General features: G+C 41.8%; 1 protein-coding gene across 1 annotated transcript in view; it reads left to right on the forward strand.

Moving 5' to 3' along the window:
• The window catches only part of PGBD5 (piggyBac transposable element derived 5), a 32,934-nt gene that overhangs the window by 16,362 nt on the left and 1,148 nt on the right, over window positions 1–15,424 (forward strand). The window contains exons 3-5 of the mRNA XM_010023525.1: window positions 2,543–2,723; window positions 8,354–8,551; window positions 14,475–14,580. Coding sequence (XP_010021827.1) covers window positions 2,543–2,723; window positions 8,354–8,551; window positions 14,475–14,580 — 485 coding nt within the window. The remainder of the gene's footprint in view (window positions 1–2,542; window positions 2,724–8,353; window positions 8,552–14,474; window positions 14,581–15,424) is intronic.

The following is a 15,424-nucleotide window of genomic DNA, read 5'->3' on the forward strand; positions in this document are numbered from 1 at the left end:
TGCCAGGTGCACAGGAAACTCTGCTAACAAAACCTATGGAACATGTAGCATACAAATATGAAAACTGGTACTCCAGTGGACAGTTGCATGGTAGGCATACTCTTTAAACTAGCTGCTTGCAGACCCAAACCAGCCCACAGCGAGGAACCAGTTGGCAGACCAGCAGTGCCAGCAGACTGTCTCATCCCTTGGAGGGCTGGTAGCTCTACAAGGAACATGAAGTAAGCATGAGGTAGGAGAGACTCTCAGTTGGCCAAGACTTACTGCAATAAGGGAGGGAAGATGTAGGACACTTTTTATAGACTTAGAGATTCCTTCTTTGTTTTCAGCCTAGCTGCTATCCAAGGTTGAAACTAATCTGTCTGCATCTTCCATCTCCACTGCCTTGTCTGTAGATTTTAAAGGTTTGATGTATAGTCTCTGTACTGGAATACCAGTAACCTAATCTAAATTTTGATGCCAGTAATCATGAATTACCTCTCTGGAGCTCTGATTAATAACCTAAATGACTTCTCATAATTAGCTAGCCCTCAGCTTTAGCACTGGGAAAGCACAAATCTGACAGCTTTCAAAAGTGAATGGAGCATGATCTGGGTCTCTGCAAACATTCCTTCCTTTGTCCTCATCTGGAAACTGTTTCTACCAAAAAGGATTGGTTTTGGTTTTTTAGTTTTACTTTTTTGGTGTGTTTTTTTAGATAAATAGTGTATGTTTAATACTTCCTTTTAATATATGCTGTACTTCTTTTGGGAATTAGCATGCATTTGTCCTTGAATGCCAAGTTTGTTCTTTATCATGTCAATTACTTCAAAATGCGAATCGTGTCTTATTTCTCAGAGATTTTATACATGAAACACTCCTCTCGGGTCTGTTCCATGAGGTGCAAATTGCTAGGGAGTATTGCATTAGTATGTCTAGAACACCAGTGCTCAGAGATACGCCATCTAAAATAGGGAGAAGCTGTTTATCTGAATTTTGTTCCTCTCTAAGATCATTGAGATATATCGAGAGCATTACTACAAAAGTATGAACATTTTTGTTCTGTGAGCATTGTAATGAACTTTCCTGTATGAAGGAATGTCCTGGTAAGAGAAACAGATGTGTGTAGAGGAAAGTAATGCTGCACGTTCTGGATGGTTAAGGTCTCAAGCAAGTTTAACAAAAGCTTGTCATGGATACATCACTCCAACAAACAAGGCAAAATTCGTTTTTCCTGCCTCTGAATACTGAGCAAATTTTAGCTTTTTCTCTGATGGGTGAAATTTTCTGGTATTCCTGAAAGGTTTGAGTATTTCGGAGCCAAATTCACAAAGGTGGGCCTGGGCAAATTTTTCAGAAAATTTGCATGTGTGTATGTTTTTAAATCTTTGCAAGTTCCATGGTTACAGTACTGTTTGAGTGACAGCACACTGTCTACTGCTTCTCATTTCTCTTTCCAGCAGGCTGTTTCTGCTGACTTTCAGAACAAGTTGAAGGTCAGATGCCTAGTTGATTTTAATAAGTATTCAACTTTGGTGGAAATTAGGCTTTTAAAATACTGTCAGTGAAATCAAATCAAAGGCTTGTGTACAAAGGAAGGGTTATGTGTTTTCTCCCTGTGCGTGACAGTGCAGAAGACTCTTATTCTAGAGGGATCACTCATAAGAATGATTCAACAGCTTTACTTCAAGTGCTCTTTCAGTTGGACTGTGTTCCATTAATTATAGTCATGTTACTAAGGGATAAATGTTCCTGCACTCTAAACCAAACATGTATGTCCACCTACAGGTGATGGTGACAGCTCTCATGAAATGCATCGTGATGAGGTCTGCACTGTAGCAGGATACACACTAAAGCTACTGCAGGCTGATGCAAGTGAGCCAGGCATTTTCCTATTAACAGCAGCATATTGCACTGTACCCTGCTTCCTGGTTCAGTGTGTTTCAGTGGGTTATCTTCAAATCATGACCTGAGAATTAGCATTGTGCCTGGAGTGTTTGATGAGGATGTTCTGGCTGGTTGGGTATGTGTATTGCTGGCTCCTCTCATTTGTGAGGGTGCATACACACTTTTGTCGCAGCCTAATGGTTCCTGCCAACAGAAATAGATCTGAACATCACTGCAGTGAAGCTAATGGGCCATTTCTTCTGGTCAGCTTGTAGAGTCCTTTCTTGAAACTGAGGTTCCCATGCTCTCCTTTTGCTGGCAGCATTGAAGCCTATGCAGATTCAGTACAACACATAATTTCAGTTATGACTGGAGTCTTTTCTTGCCAAACAGACAATCTTCAAACTGCACAACAGTGACAAGAACCTCAGAAAGCCCTTAAACTGAGGCGAAGGACACTGTATTTATCAGTAGCTGTGCCAGCTAACCTGAAATGGTTTTAAAGCAACAGTCCCTTGAAAGGGACTTTAGATTAATTAGCAGTATATAAAAAGTGTCTGCTGCCTTGATTCTCAGCTTGTCTCCAGTTGAGCTGAGCAGATATGTTAGCAATTGCATCTGCTCCCTCTGGATTCCTTATAACCTTCTGACTTCTCTTCCCATTTCTCATTTTAAGATTTATGTCCATCTCAAAGAAGGGAGTGGTGCTGACGGGCTGGATGCTTTGAAGAACAAACCACAGCTTCACAGTATGGTGGCCAAAAACCTTTGTCAGAATGCCTCTGGGAAGAACTACATCATCTTCACAGGCCCAAGCATTACCAGCCTGAATCTCTTTGAAGAATTTGAGAAGCAAAGTATGTATTGGGTGACTCACTGGGTTTAAATTATGACAGACCTAGGGGCCTCCTGCCACTGAATTTACAAAAACTCCCAAAAGGCTTCACTGATATTTCAATTCCTTGTACAGATAAGTTGGTCATCTCTAAAAAAAGTTCTCATTCATGAAAATGCACTATACAGAGGACTTTCCAAGTTGCTCTTTAAATCTTCTTTAAATTTTCTTAAAGTTCAAAATGAGGATGGAAAAACCTTTTAAGTAAGATTGCTTAAAGGCCTTGCTTTTGTTCTTTGCCTTACAAATGGGAGGTCTAATCTAGCAGGTAGCAAATTCAGTAATGTCTTTCTAAAGCATGTAAATTTGACTTTCTGTCTGAAAGTCAATGCTAATGTTTCTATGTTAATGTTTCTATGTTAATGCTATACTGAGATTTTAGTTTAGTTCAGGATTTGTTATTTGACTTCATAAAACTTTTAATGATACAGCTGTTTCCAAAATTCAATTTCAGATCTGGTACACTCTGTCACCTTCCTAGGGGTGACACTGTGGGGTGGGTGGAAGCCAAGATAGAAGGTCTGTTGCTTTTTCAAAATAGTGTGGCCCTCCTATATGTAAAGAAAAGCATGGGGAGAACATGAAAGTGTTTCTGTTTAATAAGGCCATGGAATTATCTGTGTTTGCTCAGAGGTTTTGCAGGGTGGTGTTGAACTGGAAGGACTATGGGACACTTGGAGAGGTAAGGTGCTAGAGCTATCAAGCAGTGAAGTCTGGAAGAGCCCTGGAAGAGATGGTGTTTACTGACTACTGCAAAGCAGCTAATGTATTGCCAGCACCTGCTGGGATCCTACTGCACTGGCAGTACGTTTGGGTAGAGGCAGGCAGAGAAGCCTAGACTCAATAGAGACATCTCTCCTAATGTATCACATCACCACCATCAGCAGTGACCTTAATGTTTTTTTTGGTATGTGGGTTAGCCGACAAAATCTGAACAAGGCCACATCATGACCAAGAAGTGTCATGAGAGCCTATTGAAAATCATCTATGCTCAGCTGCTCATGACAGTTCAAGACACAAACTGACATATGCACTTTTACTGTTTAAGAAAACTTAATTTCTGGGCTAGAGCAGGATTAGCAGTAGAATGATCCCATTGAGAACTGAAAACAAAAAGAGACTGGTATTGATCTTCACTGCTTTATGTTTTTTGGGGGGACTATCAAATCAAAAGGAAAAATAGGGGGAGATTTAAGTAAGGTAATGCTTAGAAACTGTAAACTTTGGGGGAACTTAAACTGACGTTTAAGGCAACTAAAGGGAATTCTGTAAAATCTAAAAAGAATCACCCACTAAAAATGTATTATTTCATCTCAAAATTCTTGATGAAAAGGACATGGGGTCTTGGAGCCAGCGAGTTGAACATGAGCAGCCCTGGCAGCAAAGATGGCCAACACTCTCCTGGGCTGTGTTAACAACACAGTAGCCTGTAGATTGAGGGAGATAATTAATGCCTCCTACTCAGAGCAGTTTTGGACAGCATGTCCCCCAGTAGAAAAAAGTAATTGATACACTGGAGTACATTCAGTGGAGGACCACCAACCTGACCAAAGGCTGGACTATGGGGAGGGAAATGTCCTTGTTCAGCCTGAGAAGAGTAGACTTTGGGGAGACCCCATAGCAGCCTTATGCTACCCTAGGGAGGTTTTCAAGAGTTATAGCAGCCTTCCAGTACCTAAAGTGACCTACAAGAAATCTGGAGAGGGACTTTTTACGAGGATATGTAGTAACAGGACAAGGGGGAATGGCTTTAAACTGGAAGAGGGTAGGTATAATGAGATATTGGGAAGAAATTCTTCAATGTGAGGGTGGTGAGACACTGTTACAGGTTGCCCCGAGAAGTTGTGGCTGCCTCATCCCTGGCAGTGTTCAAGGCCAGGTTGGATGGGGCTTAGAGCAACCTGGTCTAGTGGCATGTGCCCCTGCCCATGACAGGGAGTTGGAACTAGATGATTAAGGTCCTTTCCAACCCAGACCATTCTATGACTCTAGAATGGAGCTGGCTCTCTGCGGTGGTGCATCATGGAGGAACAAAAACCAACAAACTGAAACAAAAAAGTAGTTTAGACTAGATGTAAGGTTTGTCCTGTGCACAGTGCAGCAGGATGCCCAGACTGGTTGTGCAGTCTTTGTCCTTGGAGAGTTTCAAGCCCAGACAAGATAAAGCCCTGAGCAGCGCTGTCTGACCTCAGAGCTGACCCTACTCTGAGCAGGGGATGGGACTAGAGACCTCCTAAGTTCCCTTCTAACCTGAAATATCCTTTAATCCATAGGATCCTGTGATTCTATGAAGACCTTTTGGGAACCTTAACTGTTGTTTGCTTTTCTTAACCCTAACCCACACATGCATTACCGCATAATCCATAGTTCTTTATTGAAAGCCTGCTGTGTAGCACCTTCACTGTACCACAGTAGAGAATATGTGCCTAGTAATATAAAGGGGTGTTGGTGAACATAATTCTAAGATTTCTGAAGATACCAAGAGCTGAGAAAACTTCAGAAAATAAGACAGGGCATTTTGATCTTTTTCAAAATAAAAAGCCTGAATAGATCTCTTTTTTGCAGGGGACATCATACAAAGCATTTCTTTCTCTGGCTTCTGAATAGAACTGAAAACCTGGACTGAAATGCCCCAAATTCTCTGTTCTGCAAGCAAACAACTGTCATTGCTACTTGCTGTGACATTCATTCATAGTTCACATCCCTTTTTCATTGTCTCTAAGCATTAGTGTTGTCCATTACAGAGGACAGCCCCTCCTAAAGCTCTGTGTCCCATGCATCTCTTAAACATAGGGTCCCCTGAAGTCCCTTTTGCACTTTCTGAAGCAGCAGGAGCAACTGGCTCTGTCCCGCAGAGTGCCTGGGGTTGTCAAAGCTGCAGGAGCTGCCAGCCTGGGTGACCATGGCACTCCCACAAGCTTTGCAGGATGCTGCAACTCCAGCATATTGACTAAAGCAAGCTCTCACCTGCTTTCCACAGTAGGCCGCCCAGTTGCCCTAGCTCTGACTTGACCCAGCATTGCATACAGGATAAAAGACTGCAGAATTTCTGTGTATTTTTGTCTGAACTAGCTCAAGCCTGGCAGACTTTGCAAATGGTACTAATGAAGATGTGGCGAAAGAGGCTTCAGCACAAGGTCTGCAGGGTCTGGAGGCCCCAGGGTGAATCTTGGGTGACTGCACCACATTTCCTCATCTTTGCTAAGCTAGTTTAGGTGTACACATTTACATTGCAGTTAGTTTAAAAAGACCAGAGGAGGACATCCTGTCTCCAATGACTTCAGTGTATGTGGCAAATACCTATTGTGATTCTGATTTGATTACACACAAAAACTTCATTGAGCCAGATGGGCATCATTTTTATTGCTTCTATTGCTATAGTAACTGGGTGGTTTTAACAAACTCTACAGATTAAGGGTGTCATCCATGATGAGAGATGCTAGTAAATGTGCAGAAGTGCTACACTTTTCCAGCCTATACAGCAGGAAAGTTACACAGTATGTGCCTGAGACTGAAAGAGGTTCCCAGGAGTGAGTGGAACCTTTATTCTGTATGAGGAGTGAAACATCTGTTGGAAGCTTTCTGCAGGCTTATTGCTTGAGCTAAAGAAAAGGCTACAATTAATTACTATGTGATCTCAGAGACGAGTGTTGCTATTTTGAAGCTGTAGCACAATAATGTAGTTACTAGCTTGGTTTTATACCTTTGCAGTCTCCTGGAGAGTTCAATGAGTCATAAACTTTAGGCAGCTAAAGAAATTCTTCTCAGGCTTGCTTGTTATCAGAGCAGGAAGATTTTAATATTGACTAGAAGAAAACTTTCTAAAAGTTTGCTATGTGAATGCCAAAGTTTGCGAGTTTGCAGGCTTTTCTCATTGTCTTCTGGGGAAGAAACTTACAGATTTCGAGGGACCAATTCATTCATTAGAAAAAACTGATGGAGTACAGATTTCCTCATTCAGAATGAAATTGCCCCATTGCTGTGTTGGTTGATCTTCTGAAACGAGTGTCTTAAATTTCTGATGGAAGAGCTCCTTGTAGACATGCCCACAGCAAATGGACCAATTAATGAGTATTAGCAATTTTTATATTAGTATTCCTGTAGTATCTATGAGCTGTTGAGGGGATGCTCAGCATGCCAGACACTACATGAACCAAGAACAAAGGCTGCATGTGCACTTGAGCACTCAGGTCATTCCAGAAAAACAGAGGTAAAAAAGCCACATAAATGGAAACCCAAAAACAGAGGCAACGTGCTCAGGGGAAACCAGACATGGTAGTCTGACTTGGCACGTCCCCTGTAAGGATATCCAGTCGTCCGACATGCAGAATTCAGCCCAGTGAAAAATCTGATCAACCAGACTTAGCTGACAGATGAGCTTTAAACTGCCAAAAGCCTCTGCTGCCATATGAAAGATGTGCACAGATACCATCATCCATGCCCTTTGTTTGTTTGTTGTTTTTTTTTCCCCCCCACTTTTGTGGATTAGCACAAAGCCTAGGGAAGCCGAGGAAATTTCCATCCAAGATTTCCTTGAGTTCAGTTAATTTGATGAAGAAGATCTGCTTCTCTTGGACTAACAGAAACAGTCCGTTATTATTTCACAACCTAATGACAAATTCAACCATTGCCATTATTAATGTTGTTTCCAAATCTTGTTTGTGCCTACCTGGTTGCATTGAGATGTGTTTTGTGGTGTTAGATTTTATTTGTTGCTTCTTTCACATATTGGCCTCACAAAAGACCAAGAAGCTTTTGTCATCAGCAGAATGTGTCACCTGTGGAACCTCTCATGTCTGTACTAGTCAAGATCAGTGCTCATTCAACTAGGGCACCTTGGTTTACCTCCTTTCCCTAAAATCTGGTTTCATTAAACTTGTATGTCCACCTTCTCTATCCTTCTGGTACATGCATTTTTTAAATCAACTAGCAGTTTCAGTGGTTCTTAATTGCTTAAGGAGCATTTCCTTAACAAACCAGTTGATGCAGGTACAAGGAGTGGTGAGCTGAAAATCATTAACTGGACAGCATGATTAAGTAATAGATTAAACTGGAGTTTGTCAGCTATGTATGTTGTGATCAAAACCATTATGGGAGTCATGTAGGACAATTTATTTCAGTTAACACCTAAGCTGCTATAGCTTTCCCTGCCTCCCTGCTCCCTCCACAATTTATTCTCTTATTTAAGCATTAAAGACTCTTGGACCATAAATTCTAATTTGTTCCATAATGCATATCACTGTCGGGGTTATTTGCAGTCCAATTTTAAACATGTTGTGAAGACTATTATACAGGTTATAGATGTTATTGTTGAGAAGGTACCCTGAATTCTTTTATTTCATCATGAACGTTTAGGAGGTGTCAATACATTTTATCAAGACAGCAGGCTTTCTGCACTTGTCTCAGTTTCCAGAGACGTTAATGTAGGACACAAATCTTTGATATTACAGGAGAAGGCCAGTGGAACTGCAAAGTTGTAGGGCAAGCTCTTTCTCTTTTCATTTCTCAAGTCATTCAGACTTGCTCCACTGCTCTTGCTTTCAGGGTCCATGCAGTGGCTTGCTAATAGAGAATGTTTTTGTTCACATGCAGAGATTTACTGCTGTGGGTTGCTGAGCACCAGGAAGAGTGACTGCACAGGCCTACCTCCATCCATGCTGAATAATCCTGAAACTCCCCAGTCCAGAGGACAGTACAGAATAAGAATGAAGGGAAACATGTCCTTGATCTGCTGGTACAATAAAGGGCATTTTCGTTTTCTGACCAATGCCTATTCACCAGTTCAACAAGGTAAGCAATATTCCTACTGCTCATCTCAAAAGTGCACATGCTTTATGTGACAAGGCGAAATGAGTCACTGAGTTTTAAAATAAGCCTGACCAAAGAGCTCGATCGTAATAGCCTAGATAAACAGTAGCAGTAGTGATTACTTCCCTTTTTTGTCTTCCTAAGCTATTCTTTTTTCCCATGTAAAGGTTAAAAGCCTACTGCAGCGCAGCCTCCTTTCCTGAGCTGGTGGAAGCAGTGTCCTTTTAGGTATAAAGATTGTATCTTTGCTAATGGTCAGAGAAGGGAAGACTGTTGTTGTATTACACTGTACTAGCTCCATTTGCAAAGCATCTTATAGGATTGCTGCTACAGAAAAATTAATAAACATTATGAAATACTTAGAACTCTGGGCAGATTCTAAAATTAATTTATCTTATACAGTAAAAACTTAGTCACAAACATCTTTTTCCAGAAGTAAATATGATTAAGGTTTCCTGTTGTATGTTAAATTGATTTTAGCAGTTGATTAAAAGAAACCAAAATGGAGAACTTGGATAGTTCAAATAATTGCAAAGAGCTTCTTGACACTGAAATCTTTTTGAAAGTATACAGATGGTTTTAAGAAGGTTTGGAATCTTCTGTAAGATGCAGTATGATTAGCTAACTCTTTGAAATTAATCTTTCAGTGAAAATCTTGATTCAGTTTCTTTTTAGTTTTATTATTCAGATTTATGTATAACTGCATGAGACAGAAGAGAATAACCTAAGTCTTTAACTGTAGAGCCACCAATTCAAAGGCATCTTGTATACTCATGTTCTGAATCCTGAGTGACTCTCACATGTGTTTACGAACTACAGAAGCAAAAGTTAAGGCCTTGAATTACTGTATGGTAAACTGAGAAGGTCACTTAGCGTGTTTTTCAGTGCCTTACCAGAAGGCTCATTACCTTAGGAAAGCGTGGCTGACCCTGAGGAGTTCTGTTGGTCACTCCAGCAAAGCAGGGACTTGGTGACTCACACGGACCAGTGTCTGAGCACAAATACTGAAAATATGTACGTGAAGGAAATACGACACTTTGGGGACTCTGCTGAAGCCAGTCCCCGGAGGAGTGTTGCTCCCCATGAGGGGCATTCACCAGCAGGATTTGTGCTGTTTCCCTTGTGCATTTTGCTGGATTTAGATTATACAGCTGCACTAACTGGACAAGAGTTATCACTACATGTCACTTGTTTTTTATAGGCTAGTACAGCATTATTTGGTTCTAATTCATAAATATTACTAGTAAAATACTCTGTTTTCAAACATCAGTGTTAACTGTTGAAAGAGGGAACAAAAGCAGACTCTGCACTGGCAGCATCCTTTACAAGGAGCACACGGAGGTGTGGGTTATTGTTCTTTTGATTGACCTTGGGTCTGCTTTGGCAAAGATGAGACTGTAGGTCACCTGTGTGAGGTAGTTTATCGTCCACTGATTAGGACCTGTTTGTGATGGGCAAGACCTGCCCAACACTTTGCTCCCCAGAGGCTGGCTGGGACAGTTGACATAGTTCATGGTGAATCAGAGCAGAAAACAGAGGCTGCCTTTTTAAAGAGTGGTGCTGGGGAGAAGAGAGTCTCTAGTGGAGAGCTGGGAACAGATGGAAACTCGGTAGGAAGGCAGGAGACCAGATTGCCTGCCTCTAATTTGGCATCCCTGAATTCAGTGCAGCAAAGCTAGTTTAAAACAAAGCTGAACCACCAAAGTGTTCTGTAAGGCATGTAAATATAGAGGAGGAAGAGGAGGAAGCTACTCTCCTTGAGGCAAGCCTGTAGCACAAACATGCTGAGCACATGCATTAGATGGGAGAGGAGGCAGGGGCAAAGGGGAATAAAACCCACACAGGGTAGGACAGAAACTGGTATCAGTGGGATTGCCTGACAATGCATGGTGTGTGTTTGCACTGGGTTGAGCGTAAATGTGACAGGGGTGGAGGAGACCATGAAGAGAAAACCTTAAAAACATAAGGCAAGAGATGGTCAAAACAAAACTTTAAATGAGAAAAGAGGTGAATGTAGCTAATAATGAGCTATTTATTGCAATTCAAAGGAAAGTCAGGAAGGTAAATCTTGCCTGTACTCAGAGTGCAAATCCCACCCAAGCCAGAGGCACCAGGAGGGCAGTACACTTGTCAAAGCTGATCTATGAATACTATTCTTAGATGCAGCAGGTTATTTATTATAGATGTTTTGAACCAATGTGTCATAATACATCATCTCAGATGCTAAAGGATGAGTTTTATCTTTAGTCTTGCAAAAATGTCCTGCTTACTCTGCTATCAAGCATGAAGTTTCTGCCTAGAACAAAACTGGGTAGGGAAATTAATCCTTTAAGCTTTAACTTGAGTTTAATTTTCCCTTGTACCTGTATTACAGAAGAACTGAGAAACCAAAAGAGATTGGGACCCCAAAGAGTAGAAAAGTTACCCTTATTCTAAAGCAGATGAGGTATGTGCTGGCCCATATGTCCCCATCTGTGGGAAAAGGCTGCATTTTTGTTTTTCCAGTCCAGATCTGGTGCCCACTTTCCCAGCATCTCCATTACCACATTCTAGAAATAACTACAATCTTTTCTATTTCTCGAATGAAGCAGGATGGAGCAGGCAGTAACCTCACTTGCTGCACAGAATGACAAGAATGCAAGAATGACAGAATGCACAGAATGGCATCTTTAGCAAAAACTTGTTGAACCCAAGATATTTTTAAGAAGTAGCTTCTTTCTGAGAAGAGTTTCCATACCTGCTCTTAACCAACCAGCTCTACTTAAAAGCTAAATAGACAATAGCTAAGGATAGAAAACAAAGCTTGGGACACATATGCGTGACTAAATTGCTGAAAGTGGTGTGTTGGCATCTCACAAGTGACATGTGAGAAGATGTGAGATGAGGCATCACAGTAGTATAAAGCAGTTATGTAAGCCTCTGTGTGGTTATTAGCCCAGGAGAAGCTGGAGTGAGTTGTGTCCAGTGACAATCTAGTTTCCTGAAAAAATCAACTTGTGGGATTGGCCAGGAAGCGAAAAATCTCGGGATATAAGCATAATGCTAAAGGTATGGTTCAGGGTGGGAAAGCCTATGGTTTTAACTAGAAATTTATATGTGCTTTGTGAGACTACATTCAGGGGGGTGTGTCCAAGTGTGGTGAGAGTGAGGATGGAGCTGGAGGACTCTGGTGAGAAGACCTCAAACATTAGACCTTGCACAATGCTGACTGTCTGCAACCCTGATAAAGAACTTTAACAAATCTAAGTCCTGATAAAAAGCCTTGGAACACGCAGTGCCCCCTGTGTTAGATTGTGTTATGCAGACTCAGTGTTTAACAAAGGTGGGTGCCAAGTGCTGGTATTACTGAGTCTCCATTTTAAAAAAGGTTATTTTAGCTCCTAGAATCACACATTGTCTTAGAGTAAGTGTTTTGATGAAACAAACATAGGTGTGCCTTTGTCTTTCTGCTTGTTTCATTTGAGGTGATATTTCTCAAGCTTTGCTTGCTGACCATATGGCATACTTAAAGTCAAAAAAACCCTCAAACCCCAAATCTGAGAGCTGTCTGTGGTGGCAACATAGCAGCCAGCACCCCTTCCAGCACGCAGGCAAAGGCAACGCAGGCAGTGTGTTCCCTGGAGTGCTGCCAGGGATAGGAACACAGCGATGCTGGGGGAGAACCAGGAGGGGAAGTAGCTCATCGGATGTGCCGGTGAGTCAGCTGGCTTGGGACTGCTTGCCACAGAGACCTGCAGCTAAGGAGGACCCAGCTCTGGCAGTTGTCTTCCCTGGAGAGGTGGCCTATGCCTACGAAACAAGCCTAGGGAAGTCTATAAAAACAATGTGCCTGTAAAGCTGTTTATATTCTCAAAACAGGGGAATGTTACATGGAATATAATAGAAAGTGAGAGGGAGTATATAGTACCAGCTTAGCTGCCACTGCATTTTTTTAATGATTGTGAATTCAAAGCGAATTGCAAAGGAAATATAAATCCTCCAAGAAGAGAGGGGGAAGAAAGAGAAGAAAGCGAGAGGACACAGGAGGGGATTTTTTCTGTAAAACACTGGCACCAGGAACATACTCACCTTTTCCTGACCTGCCCAGGTGAGATGGCAAGTGATTTTGCAACACTGATGCAGGCTGGTAGTGTATCAGCCCATTTTTCCTCATGCTGGCCAGATTTTTGTAGAATTCATTAAAAGGATAAAAAAAACCAACCACTATCATAAGGATGTGAATGTAATGAAAGATGTATTTATTTATTTGACTGCTTTTTTCCCCACCTCTTGGGCTACATTTAAACCCAGTTTGGGGAGGCAGAGGTGAGAGTGTATTGAACAATTTAGAGGTGATATCATTTTGGCCTCTTGAAAAATCAGACTATTAAAGACCTCAAATAAATTGCTGCATGGCACAGCTGACATGACATTTAGTATGTGTCGTACGTCTTGCTTCAAAATAGAGCCTGCCAGCTAGGACAGCACAGGGGGCTTGACAGAGATAATGGATGGAGTGAGACTTCCAGCTGAAGGAATGAAATGGTAAAGTCTGTAATCAAAACATGAGGAGCATTTTAGGGATGATTGTAAAATGAGTTGGCAAAAGAAAGGCAATAAGAGTTTGAAGACTTGAGAAATGAGAGAGCCCAGAATTGTACCCATATTGAAACAATGCTGAGAAAGGATGCAACCAAGTCTGTGCTTCTCTAGACCTGGAGAAAAATAGTGTTGTACTTGAGAGAGACTAAGGATCCTCACTAGACAGTGTGCTATAGACACAGGGCAAGAGGTGGTCCACACCCTGGACAGCTGACCGTCAAACCCTGCAGAGACATAAAGTCAAAAGTTAGGGACTGTGCTATAAGTTTGGTTTAGTCATCCTTCCCTCCTACAAGGAGCTTCCCCTGGATAGGGAAAACATGGAGGATAGAAACAGTAAATCAGAGAAGAGCTAGGGGAGTTTCTTGGGAGAGTGTTGGTCTCACAATTACTGCTGTAGGATTGCAGAAGGCCAGGTCAGAGATGCACCGTGTGAGAGAACGGGGCCCATTCTTAGAGTAACCTGCTCTAGGCACCACATCTTCGTCTGTGCAAAGAGTGGTTGGTAGGTAGCTACAGGGGACTTGTTGCCTTCCCACAGGTTTCCGCAGTAGGCAGGGTAGTCTTTCCCCATGATGAGCTGAAGTATCTAGCCAGCTGAGCAGGCAGGGCAGGAAGCGTCACTCACAAGCAATGTGTGCTTAGCTCCTCTGAGCAACCTAATCGTATATCTGAGCTCTGGCTCCCTATAGCAGCAAACCAGGCTACTTCTTATTTCAAAGATACTGTGGTTGTGCCTCCTTCAACTCATCCACCAGCATCACCTCTGTCTTGACTGGGTTGAGCCAGTTGCCTCCTGCTTAGTGTATTTTCCTTTCTTTGTCAATTAGCACCCAGTGGCATGGAGGTACTGTTGTTCTTGCCCCCCATGGCTACAGATAAGGAAGGGATTTAATTTCAAAGGACTCATTTGGGACCTTCAGAACTCAAAGCATAAATCATCAAGTCACAGCTCTAGATGTGACCACAACTCATTGGGAACCAACAGGGGAAAGACTAATACTGTCTGTAGGGGGCTGCTGTGGGTCTATGGCCATGTGTGGGTTTTTTCTGAACATAGGGTAAAACATAGGGTTTGTGTCTAACACTTTTCATTTCCAACTGAAAAATTATTCCTCTTCTTAACCTTTCACTCACTCAGTGTACTACCAAGGAAAAAAAAAATAAAATCAAATTAGCATCTCTGTTACAGAAAGCTTCCCAGTTTTAGGTCAGAAGCTGTCAATAAGGTTTATTTTATAATAGATTGTATATAGAAACCATATGTTTTAATTGCTAGACCTATGAAGTGGATTTCAAACTATTATGTTTCTAATTGATGCAGGAGTTATAATTAAGAGAAAAAGTGGAGAAATTCCATGCCCATTGGCAGTTGAAGCCTTTGCTGCTCACCTCAGCTATATCTGCAAATACGATGACAAATACAGCAAGTAAGTAAGAATATGTGTGTGTATTTCTCTGTTGCTGCATTGTTTGAGTTCTCCATATTGAGATGCAGCTGAGGGCCTAATCCTGCTTTCAGGGTATTCATATCTGACAAAACTCCTGCTTCTGTCAAAGATCAGAAGCTGGCTCTGCACAAGGGCAAGAACTGCATTGCTAGTGTTGTTTCTGGCTCTATCTACCCATCCACTAGTCAAAAAAGCTTGAGACTTGCGTTCTTAGCATCTTGTTAATGACTTTTAAAAAGCATTGAGAAGATGAGCCAACAGACTGATATTCTTGACCACATCAAATCAAAGGCTAGATAGAGAATTCAGCAAGGATCTCCCAGCTCCACAAGTGTCTCAGGCTAGCTCAGCTCTCCTCCCCTATCAGCACATGGTGTTTTGGTGATTATCTGTCCCAGTGATATTTGTGTCAACTAGAGCCAGCAGAAAAGGATGTTCAGTTGTGGATGTAAAGCTGATCTAGATGACCTGGGAAAGCAAAATCTAGATCTTTTAGCCTCTGAATTCCAGTTGTGGTCCTTCACGTTAGCTCTTAATGTAGCAGGGAGGAACAGAAATGAGTAAGAATAGCAGTGATGAAGCTTGGCTGTGGGAATAGTGATGAAGTACAGAAGATTTCAGGAACTAAAAATTGAGGAGAGAGAAAAAGCAGCAGGGATTTTTCTAAGCCAGTTCTGGGCAAGGCAGCAAGAATTCAGTGGAAGAGATGAAAGAGGAGGAGGTGTTTGCTGGAGACTGATGCTGGGATCTTATCTGAGGAAATCAATATAAAAAAGAGGTAAAGTAGTAGAGTTAAATAGTTACTAAAAAAAAAATGAAAGTA

Source organism: Nestor notabilis, unplaced genomic scaffold (genome assembly GCF_000696875.1).
Source record: "Nestor notabilis isolate BGI_N333 unplaced genomic scaffold, ASM69687v1 scaffold2391, whole genome shotgun sequence".
Lineage (NCBI taxonomy): Eukaryota > Metazoa > Chordata > Aves > Psittaciformes > Psittacidae > Nestor > Nestor notabilis.